The 11,735-nt window shown below is 36.4% G+C and overlaps 1 protein-coding gene across 1 annotated transcript; it reads right to left on the bottom strand.

Annotated features, from left to right (window-relative positions):
- Window positions 1–10,025: 10,025 nt before the first annotated feature.
- On the bottom strand, window positions 10,026–11,003 carry LOC140009370 (transcription repressor OFP13-like). Its single transcript, XM_072054633.1, has one exon. The coding sequence runs from the start codon at window positions 10,908–10,910 to the stop codon at window positions 10,116–10,118; it is 795 nt and encodes a 264-aa protein (XP_071910734.1). The 5' UTR covers window positions 10,911–11,003; the 3' UTR covers window positions 10,026–10,115.
- Window positions 11,004–11,735: the final 732 nt, after the last annotated feature.

Genomic DNA, 11,735 nt, shown 5'->3' with positions numbered 1-11,735 from the left:
TGGCAGAGGAGACTCTCCGTCCTTTTTTTTTTTTGGTTGTCTTTGCCTTTTCAGTTTCCTTCAGGTGGATATTTTGCAACAGATAATTGACGGCATTTTATTGTTAGTATGTACTACCATGTATTGTTTGTAACTACTGTGTGTGTGCAGAATTAGACAAATAGAAATACAAAAACCCACCATTTACTTGATCTTTCTGGGTAATTAAAACCCATCTTTCACAAGAATGTGATGTGTTGTTGTTGTTGTTGTAAGTTACACTATCTTGGTGGGAGACATCTTTTCGTTGGCTAAAAAGATATCCTGGTCCTTATGCCTCTGCTCAAGTCTCCACCATGAAACAAGACGAGACAGACAGCATCAACAGATAGAAGGGGATGCAAAACCGCGCCCCAAAATAAAAGTCAAGAACAAATATACGAGAATTATGTACTTTTTTAATAAATATAGGTCAAGAGATCAAATTTCTTTGCCTACCTGCATTTTAATATCCACCCATCTGAACCTACACACCCATAAGGATCGGTGGTGGTTTATCGGGTTTTTCTTTAGGTTCTCCCTCCTCCCTATGTAAATTAGGAGTAAGTTTAGAATAAAATTTATCGTATCGACGAAAAAAAATATTGGACAACATTGATTTATACGACTCTAATGCAATGAATCGTTTCCGGGGCAATTAACTAGTTGGAACCGATCATCATGCCTTTTTTTTTTTTCTTTTGGGAGAAAAGTAGCGGTACTTATTTTATTTGGAGTTTGATAGAAATCTCTTGACAAGAGTTGGCAGTTTTATCAACTTCAATAATTTTTTTTGAATTTTCCACCTGAAAAACAGTTTTTCATAATTCTAAACAAATATTTTGGAGTTTTCTAGTACAGCTTTTGTTAATTTTCGAATCTGACGTAATCTTTGTTAATTCTTCACATGTGTTTGTATTAATTGCATTTTTTGGTTATATTTTCTGCTATTAGTGCAACCTCATAGGATCAAATGAAAGTATGATATTTTTTAAAAAAAGAATGAATTATTCTCAACAAAATGTTCCACTAGTTCTCGTCTTTTATTTGTTGCACCTTGTTTGGATCTGTTTGGGTCTCGGTTTTTTGGACTTATTTTTGGATCCAGTCCGTTTTGATTATTTGATTGTATATATATATCTTATATCCATTCTGTACAAAAGATCTGATACATTCCGAACCCTAATAAGAATATGATTTCCCCCAAATTTGTTCTTGCTTGTTCTTCCGTTTCGCTGCATCTGTTTTAACAGGATCGTGATTTTTCGCTGAAAATTTTGTATGACTATTAGTATGGCCTTTCTTTCTTCATATGATTTGCGTTAATACTTTTCTTTCTACTGAAATACTAATTCTTTTGCACGTAGTCGTCTCTTCTTTTGCAAAATGTTTATTAAGACGGCCAGATCAAAATGAACAGATTGTAGAATCATGCATCATTATTTGTTTAGTAATAGTACGATTTAAGATATTGATAATAATTATTCAACAAAAGCACCGATAAAAATGGCACCTTGTGCAACTTGCAAGCCTGGATTTTGATTTATATAAATTGTTACCACATTAACTGAATTTCTATTACTACTAAAAGATTTACAATTTGCAAACGCGTTCAGATGGCAATGAATGATTTAGATATGAACATTTTTGCAGTTAAAATTTTGAACCAATTGAAAAAACAGCCAGCCAGGTACGCTTTTATGGACCATGGTTGTTTGATGAATCCCACTTTTAAGTTGGCCATTCCGTCCCTTAAAAATTATATACTTCACCACATTATCTGGAAAGAAGATAACTACTAAGGCCTTGTTTGGATTGCCGGTTCCGTCGAAAAATTACGTCATTTTCCGTGATCACATTTCCCTATTACCTTTTTTCCTCACATACATCAAATCGCTACACTAATTTTTCCATGAAAAATCACGAAAAATGCAATCCAAACACAACCTAAGCTTATTACTTCCCAATCCCTTAACTTGCAGCATATTAAGCATGCATGTCAGGACATTATTTGTCCACTAAACCATGACCTTTTTGCACAATCTTCATACATAGGATGATGAAAATAAATAGAGTCCAGACCAGCAACCTGCCCGCCCCTGAACAATAGAAGCCTCTTTACTTCTTTATAATGTCGTCTTAGCTATCAAAAAATGATCTTGCTTGATAAAGATTATACATGAATTGACTCAGCACAAGAAAAGAATAGACATGAAATGACTTAGCTAAAGGAGGGAAAAAAAGAAAAAAGGGAACCATACACAGTACTACTACTATTAAACTTCATTCAAGTTGGAAACGGATCGGAGATGCCAAATATGCCGACAACAAGCTATCTCTTCCACCAATGGAAGGCAATATTCATTCTGATACGAAGCACCAAAATATGGGACTCTGAAGTAGTAGTAGTGTTGGCCATCTTGTTTTCAACAGTTCAAAGGCAAATCTAAAAAGGAGAACAGGTATATTATATATGTGAGATGAGACCCTTTCTGTCAGTCCACAAGGGAAACAGGTGATTGCCCCGCGTGTTTGATGAGGGGTAGGCAGTCTCTATTTTTTCTTGCAAAAACAATAAAAATAGGTTCGGTTAATAGCTCAGCCGGTGACCACATGCGGTAGTATCCCGTAGGTCACCGGTTCGAGTCCCAGTAACGAAAATGGGTAACCCAACAACCCGAATAAGGGTTGGGGCCTGAAGTGGGGCCAAGTCCTTTTTTTTGACAAAAAAAAAAAAAAAAAATAGGTTTCCAATTTCTAACGCTTGGGAATCATGCCACTATGGAATATGGATAACATGGACTACACAGCCAAAATAGCTACCCAAATAACATGGCTAGTAAAGTTAACCCCTCTTTTATTTTATTTTATTTTTCCTTCCTTCTCACTTGAAAGCTGAAACTCACAAACAACAGAAAACTCAACTTCTCTCCTTTCTTCTCCGCTTCCTTCCAAATCTCACTACCCAAAGTAGAAATGAGACTTTACCTATTCTTTATATTATTGCAATGGTTCATATACAATTCCCAAGATAAAAAGACACATCGCCGAAGACCATCTTTCAAGGAAGATAAAATAAATGCGTTGATATCTTGTTTGTCCTCGTTGGCGTTTATTCATTTGGATTTAGTTTCATGATTTTGTTGCCAACTAAGAAAGATGTCAAGAATTTCTATGATAAGCGGCTGCTTTACCCTATTCTATTGGTAGAATGGGAGTGGATATGTGACAGCGTCGATTTGTCCATTTGCAAAGTCGTTTTTAAGGAAGAAAGGCGAAGAAGACGGAGACAATAATAATGAACTCGAACTCTTGCCTTGCTCCATTATTGTTACCTTCGGATTTCAAAGCAGGATGTGATTCGCAACTAATCAATCTAAAAATTCACTCACTTTCCGAACGCATATTCGCTCAATTTTGGTGCTCCGCTGCTAAAATTTTGTGGCCATCCCAATTCAAGAGTGATGAAAAATGAAGAAACTAACTAGTGTAACTTGTAGCAGTATATACTCCTACTATGTATGCTGAAGCAGATGTTGTACAGTAGCACTAGGCTACTAGGAGTAGCAGAGGAGTAGTTTAATTTCATAACTCTCTGTGAATTCAGGGATCAAAATCAGTGGTGATTGTGCTCCACTTTGTGATAATTGAATGGGGCGCAGATATTATTGATTACTGCTGCAATTCCGAATTTATGAACTCAATTGATTGTATGCGTGAGAAAGAAAAGGGAATAGTCATCCATCATATCTTTTGTGGATCACGAGGCCTGCTATGAAGATATTACTGCGTCTTCTTAAACGCTGTAAGTAGATTGTTTGCTCAAAATTAAATAATCCCAACAATGGAACACTGGGAGATTAGTCTAGTAAAACTGAAATATTTCTTGTGTTGAAAAAAATAATAATAATAACGAAACGTGCTTGGGCCTACCATATATGTCAAGTTAAATTGATCAATTATATTTTTATTTTTTATGTTAGTATTTATGGATGCACATCAGTTGTGCATGATTTAAATTTTAAATTTAAATTTATGTTATATTGTATGATCTAAATCTGTTAGTGTAAAGAAAATATTTTGTACACTGACGCTGCATAAAAAAACTTACTCTATTGTTATTTCATTTTTTCTTCAAAATTTGATAAATGACAAACCTTTAGCATTGTTTTTTTTTTCTTTTTGAAATATCCATAACATCAAGGAAGTAGCCCTCTTTCGTGCTTGACCATTATATGTTCTTATCGAAAAATTAGATTAATTTTATGTATATTGATAGTGTATACAATAAGGATGCATAATTTTAATTTTAACTTTTACACATGTGATATGCATGAATCTAAAAGTGTTAGTTATACACTGTCAATATATACAAAATTAAAACAATAAAATTTCACATAGTCAATGAGATTTTCATAAACATTAATCGAAAAGAATTACTCCTGTGAAAATTGTGTCATAATTGGACACCCTTGTCTTGTCTTGCTCTCTTTTAAGTTAATCGAGTAGCTCGAAAGCTCGTTAGAGCTCGACTCGTTAAGGCTCGAGCTCGACTCGTTAATTTTGGTTAACGAGTCGAGCTCGAGCTCGAAACATGCTTGTTTAGTTAACGAGCCGAGTAAGCTCGGCTCGTTTGATACTCGAATAGCTCGTTAGATCTCGTTAATGAAGGGCATATTTGTCATTTTAGAAATCAAAATTATAAAAATTAAAAATTATAGGTTTTTATTAAGATTAATTTGCACGAGCTCGAGCTCGAGCTCGTGAAGCTCGACTCGTTTGTGATAAACGAGTCAAGCTCGAGCTCGAGTTCGAGCCACATGTACATTTAACGAGCCGAGTTCGAACACATTTTAAAGCTCGTTTTCCTAACGAGCTCGAGTAGAGCTCGGCTCGAATTAAACTCGAGTCGAGCTCGGCAGCCAAATACTCGGCTCGATTAACAGCTCTACTTTTAATCGATCAATTGCGTGGTGCGTTACGTACGGCCAATGGGCATTAAAAACAGTCGTTTTAAATTGTTTGTGATGGAAGATTTTCTGTGCTGTCCTCGTTCACTCTCCGAGATAAAATTACGGTGAGATTTTTCCTCTTCCTTTTTTCTTTTCCAAAAACCAAAAATGTTGAAGTAGCTACATTCTTTTTTTTTTTATTTTATTAACTTATAATCCTAATGGAGTAAGTTTTTTTTTGTATATATATAATATCAGTGTACTTTTTTTTTCTTTTTACATTAACAGATTTAGATCATTGTCACATAACATGAATTCAAATCATAAACATGCAACATATATTCATAACTGCTAGTGTAAAAAAATTACTACATTGTCAGTGCATAAAAAATTAATCTTAACAAATCCTTATTTCTGTGCTTAAAGCTTCTAATCTTAAAGTATCCCGTCACCGTAAATATTGTACTAATTTGTTTATCTTAAACAATACTTATTCCATTTCTCAAAACGAATAAAAAGTAGTAGTAGTATTTTTTTTAAAAAAAAAAAGAAAGAAAAATCAGGATTAGAACGAGTCAACCCGGAGCAGCGGGAAGTGGAAGTGTCTTGGGCCTCGGCCCAGTGATAAGCAATCAATGCCAACTTATTCAGGTAAAATGTTGACGACGGACACCAACTTCTATACCACCATGTACTGCCTCTGTGTGTGGTCATGAATTTGAAGATAAAATTTTCTTGGGAATGTAAGATCTCATTGAATGGAAGCGCCATTAGTGAGAAAATGACCCGACCCAGATCAGTTGATCCCTCAAGAAAGAAACCCGTATCGTTGTGCTACAAATGACAAGTTAAAACCTGCAGATAAAAGAGCTATATACCCCGTCGGTTTTGTCTGTCTCGGATGATGATGTACTGAATCGCCTCTCACCACCCCCGCAATCTTAGATAATTTTCTCCCACCATGCAGATACATACATACATATATACAGTGCATTAATGATTCATTTACCCCACACTTTTTTTTATAAGAGTTTTCATCACTGACACTATTAACACTAACAGCCGTACCCAGTGAGATTTTGACCGTTCATCAATTTCCAAGCTTCTACAACATCAATCAGGAGGAGTCTTATTTGGGGATGGGATTTTTTGTTGTTGGTTGTTGGGTCAAAAAGAAAGTAAAAAAAAAAGCAGATAGGCAACAAGATCTCCTCTCCAAGTTTTCATTCAGCTTGCAAGGGTACCGGCTGAGTTGTGATGGAGTATAAATATCAGCTGCATGGCCAGGCAAGTGGAGCCTGAGATGTTGCTTGTGTCTGCTTGATTTTTCCCTTTCCCTTTCCCCCTAATTTTTGGAGTGTGATTTGCATATGACGACTGTAAAAATTTGGTTCGAGAAGTACAAAAGACAGAGACGAGACAGATGGTGACCAGGGTCTCCGACTGCAATGTGACTCACCCAAATCTGGCTAAGGTAACCGAAACTAATTGAGCTTCTAACCAACAAAAATGTGGGTTTCGAGTTTTAACCACAAATACGCGAGTCACGCTTCATTTGAGCAAAGAAAGGCTGTCCAAACCTGAATGACGCATTGCCTAAGGTTTTGTTGCCACACTGAACGTTGAATTAGATCAGAACAGGACTCTGAACTATCACCATGAACAATTGAACAGAATCAGGTAAAAAAGAGAGAGAAAAAAAAAGGAGACAATTTAAGTATTTGTATCCCTAATTTATAGATACTTTATATTTCTTTTTTTTTATATATATATATTTTTAGTTTTTCTGAGACAATTTCGTTCTTCTTTTTTAGAATAATGAACTAGGCAAAATTCTCTTTTTATAACCCCCAATAAAAAAGAGTTGATCCATTGATGGATTGATGGGGCAGCAGGGGCTGAACTTTGGAGCACAACCCCAGTGCTAGGAACAACTTGGAGAAACTTTTTGAGTAACCTCACTTCAACTAAGGTCAATTAATTAGTAGTACTTGAGAGGCACCTTTCTTATATATATACTCCCTCCGTCCCACTTTGATAGTCCTGTTTTCCTTTTTCATCTGTCTCAAATTATAGTCCACTTTCCAATTGAAGAATGTAGTTGTATTTTAATTTTTCTAAAATGCCCTTATTCAATGTAAGTTGTTGTTACTATAAACCTACCCCATTTAATGAGAGTTGATTCTTTTTTTACCATCAATTCAAGTTCCCATAAAGTTGTACTCTATTTAATGTGAGGGTATTTTAGGAAAATAGCAATCTAAATTTACGTTTCCAACAAAATTAACTACTTTTTCTTAAACTGTGTGAAAAAAAGAAACAAGACTATCAAAGTGGGACGGAGGGAGTATATTTTTTCCTTTGGGGAGCATTACTTGAGAGACATAGCATGCAGATCATACGTAGATTTAGCTTTAAGTAATCATCAATCAATTAATTATCCGAGTGGGGTTATCATAAGATCCATGCATGCATGGTTTACCGCAAGAAGTAAGATTCATTTCACACTAGTATTAGAATTAAAATAAAAGAGTGGGCGAGCCTCAAGGTTTTGAGAAGCTTCGATGCCTGAGAAAAGAATCTTGGCTCTGAGATTGAAGCGAACCAAGATGATACTTTCTTTTTTTTTTTTTGTTCAAAATCATTATCATAATTTTAATATAGTAATAAAGGACAATTTGCTTGGGGGGGGGGGTTTTTTTTTTTTTTTTTTACTGTACTCCATGCACGTAGTTGAACTCAAGGCGAGACAGCATGAAGAGTGGAGCATTTTGTGGTAGGATGTTTCCATGAGATTGCTGCTGCATTTTTTTTTTTCTTTTTGTTGGTCCTAAGTATTTTATTTACTAAACTGGATCCAGCTTTCCGTAATCATGGAGAGGAATTCTTTAACTGGATTCAGTTTCTGACTTAATTGCTATCACTACTCCACCATATCCTGATTAAATCTCTCTCGTTTTTTCAAAAAAAAAAAAAAAAAAAAATTTTACCGGAGACCCGTACTTCTAACAAGATTTCTTGAACAATTACTCCTACTACCATATATGCACTCAACTCAAGTACAGAAATATCTAAGTATTCTCCTTGCATATATCCACCTTTCCTGTTCTTGCATTTCCCTGCGTTTTTGCATCTCTTAAACACAGGACTGGTGCAAATTTTGTCAAGTAAGAATAAACATGATTGATGGGGTTTTGGAGTGGTAAAAAAATTTGTGGGTACCCATATGTATCATATGGCTATCATAAAAATATACTGCTTGTCTAAATCGATTGCTTGAGGTCGACGCAGGCATGGTGGGTCTGTGTTCTTTCACTCCAGTACGTGCCAAAAAGAAACGCTAAGATGTGCGGCATTTTGAATAGTACTACTCTGCTATGAAATGCTAAAGAGAGGCAAAGGAGAAAGTTATTATTGTCTGTTGTGCACTCTCTCGTCTCCTGGCCTGGCCTCTTCAATGCTCGCATTCAATTACAGAGTACAATTAGGTGAACCCATTTCAAATTTCTTTGCCGAAGCTATGAACTCTGACTTTCAATAAAATGTTTCTCTTTGAAACTTTAGCAGTAAAACTGTATGATTAATATGTTGTGTTTAAAAGACAGAAGCAGAGAGAGAGGGAGAGAGAGAGAGAGGTGCCTGTTCAATTACATGAATCCCTCCTGATTCAACCATGGAAGATTGGATGTGCCCGTTCAATTTGTGACATACTACTAAAAGAGATGTCATTGGTTCTTAAAGTTTAACCTCATATGGAACAACTTGCTTCCAAAAAAAAAAAAAGAGCCCTCTTACGGAACAACTGCCGGGAGAATTATTAACGCCGAAACCTGCAAAATTTTGTATCCACATAGCGAGCTTTGTCCATAGAGGGGTTCAGAACATGAGCTAGTGCACCTTAGGACCACCAATACATGTGTTGTAGGGGCGATGGCATGAGAATATTTGTGTTTCTTGTTTTATCCTTCATCTTGTAGCTGCTACGGGACAGAGTGAAAGACTCGTATCCTTGCAGGGGAGTGCAGATTGTGGAGGAGGATAGCTGTATGGAAGCCATTGATGGTATCCATAATCCATTCCAATATTCCATGCATGTCCAACAATAGTTGCAAGTATTTTATGCTACCACTACTTAGTGACTACCGACTGCATACATCTAAGTAGAATCTATACTTTCAAAGTCACAGTTAACATTTAGAGACGTAAACATGTGAATGTAACATTTAGAGACATAAACATATGAATGTCTCATTCTCAATTTCAGGATTTACGATAATGTTGCGGCCACTGTCCCCGCCCTGCAGGCGGAGAGGACTACAGAGAGGAACGGAGCAGGATTTCCAGGACCACACCACACCAAAGCTGGCGTGCATATCAGTATAGTAGCTATCCAGTGATCGTGACTGAATTTTGAAACCAAGAAAGGGCCATAAAATGCTCATATCCTGAGTGCCTTCTAGCATTACACATTCATTAGCATTACGCATTCAATGGTCCTTGCCACACATGACGCAACATAAATGATAAAAACTAGCTTGTCGCTGTTAAATTTGATTCTGGATATCTATCTATTCATTCAAGTTTATTTCACTGATGTTAAGATATACTTATCTCTCTTTGTTTTCTTGCTGCATATGCTCTATGCTCCGCTCTGCACCTTTTTTCACCTATATGTACAGTAATAACTCAATAAACAGCATGAAGGAAATAAACCAAAAAGTAAATGTAGCAAGACAACCCAGTGGTAAAAAGGAAAAAAAATATTTATATATATATATATATAAAAGCACCGCTTGAAATTAGCAACTTGTTACTGACTTGCTATGACTACATTACCGAAGTGGAGTTGATATTCCCTCCCTGAGATCAAATCCAGAAGTAACATAATTCACGTAAAAGACAAGAAAGACGATGAATTACCACCCGAAACGGACAGTTTATGAAAATTAAGACAAATTTTCTTCACTTAATGCATAGCGATTTGCATTTTGTTCCTCGAATTTCTCCCCGGCTACTGACTAATCCAAATTTCCCACACACACACAAAAAGAAAAGGGAAAAAAAAACTAAAGTTTCATTTTCATTTCTGAATCTAACGGTATACATATACATATACTTTGGAGCATTGTTAGCAAGCCTAAAGTTTCATGCATCTGAAGATGAAGCATTGTCTATACTTTTTTCAATCTCATCTTCTACTTCTACTAAAGATAAAGAAGGGCTAGTGGAGGTGGTAGTTGACGAAAGAGAGAAAGGAGAGGTGAAAGAATGAGTCATAGAAGAAGAACAATGGTAATTATGATCTGAAGAAGTTGAAACACCATGAGGATCAGCAGAAGAAGCAGGAGAAGGAGAAGAAGCAGCAAAAGCAAGAGCAACCAACAAGTCAACAAACGCTCCAACTATATATCCATGATTGCTTTTCCCATTGACCCTGAGATAACAAGTCAAAAGGTCTTCCAGACTCTCCCAATCCTTCAACCCATGAGCCTCCACCATTTCCTCCATCGATCTCCTGAAATCCGCAAAAGGGTCTCTCGAGTCCACCGCCATTACCAGACTTTCTTTGAATGGAAACCCATCCATTTTGGCCTTCTCCAGTATCGAACTCGTCTCTTCCGCCTCAAAAAACAGCCTTTCCGACCTTAGACCTCGTATCACCGTCTCCACGGACTCCTCTTCGCAAAGCACTGATGAAAAGCTTTCGCATTCGTAGGACTTGTACAAATCTGGGATTTCCATCAGTTCCAGGTTGCTCGCGTCCACATAAGCAGAATTCATGGTCTTGAAAAAGATACTGGCACCACAGCCATCCTCATTCTTGGCCCGAAAAGAAAGGGTTTTAGGATTTCCGCAAGTTGGCCATGCCCATGAAGTAGACGCTATTACTTTTTCTTTGGATTTGAAGGGAAAAGGAAGCTTCATTTTCTTCTTGCCCATTTTTTTGATATCAGCCGCTAAGATGGAGAAAAGTTTATCTTTTTCTGGATTATTTATGCGGAGACTGAAAAATATTCGGGAATTGTGATGGTTTTTTTTTTTTTTTTTTTTTTTTGGGGTAGGGGTGTGGGTGACTGCGGCGTCAAAGCTTTAGGTTCAATTTTAGGATTTTAAAGGAGTGGTGACCGGTGAGAGATGTTGCAAGAGAGGCTGGTCCAGTGGGGTCAAACGTCCCTCTCAGTCTCTCTCTCTCTATATGTATAGATATATATATATATATACATCTCTCTTCATTTACCGGCTGTCGAAATAAATACTAGTAGTACGTGCTTATTAATTTTGAGTGATTCAAATATTTTCTTGGGTTTTGTATCTCACTCCCTCTTTCACTTTTCATGGTGTTGGGATTTTGTTGGCCTAGATTTTCAAAATTTTACAATAACGAGGAGTTTGGTTTTTACTAAACTAATAATGTACACACTACCTCAATTTCATTCCAATGGAAATGCTACTACGCCAATAGTTCCCTTATCCACTACGAGTAGAGCATGTATGAGTTGTTTTTAATTACTACGATTTTTCTGTCAAAACCCAGAAATTTTTAATGTTAAACATTGTGATCAATTTAAGTTTCTTAAATTCTTTCTTGCTTCTTCAATTCAATAGGGACATTTAATTCAAAGAATCTATAGTGGGAAAAGAAAAAGAAAAGAAAATCCTTAGTAGTTCCTGAATAAGGTGTAATCCATCCCTGACATCTACACTGTTGATTACTCAAGAATAGGATTGCAAACCAATCGAGTCGAGTAAACTTTGTCCTAATCG

The sequence above is a fragment of the Coffea arabica genome, chromosome 6e (assembly GCF_036785885.1).
Source record: "Coffea arabica cultivar ET-39 chromosome 6e, Coffea Arabica ET-39 HiFi, whole genome shotgun sequence".
NCBI classification, from domain to species: Eukaryota; Viridiplantae; Streptophyta; class Magnoliopsida; order Gentianales; family Rubiaceae; genus Coffea; species Coffea arabica.
The sequence above is the reverse complement of the archived record's forward strand: the minus strand, read 5'-3'. Positions and strand labels throughout refer to the sequence as shown.

Bases quoted from the DNA above. Each gene is read 5' to 3' on its own strand.
- LOC140009370 (XM_072054633.1), bottom strand. From the start codon at position 10,910: ATGGGCAAGAAGAAAATGAAGCTTCCTTTTCCCTTCAAATCCAAAGAA.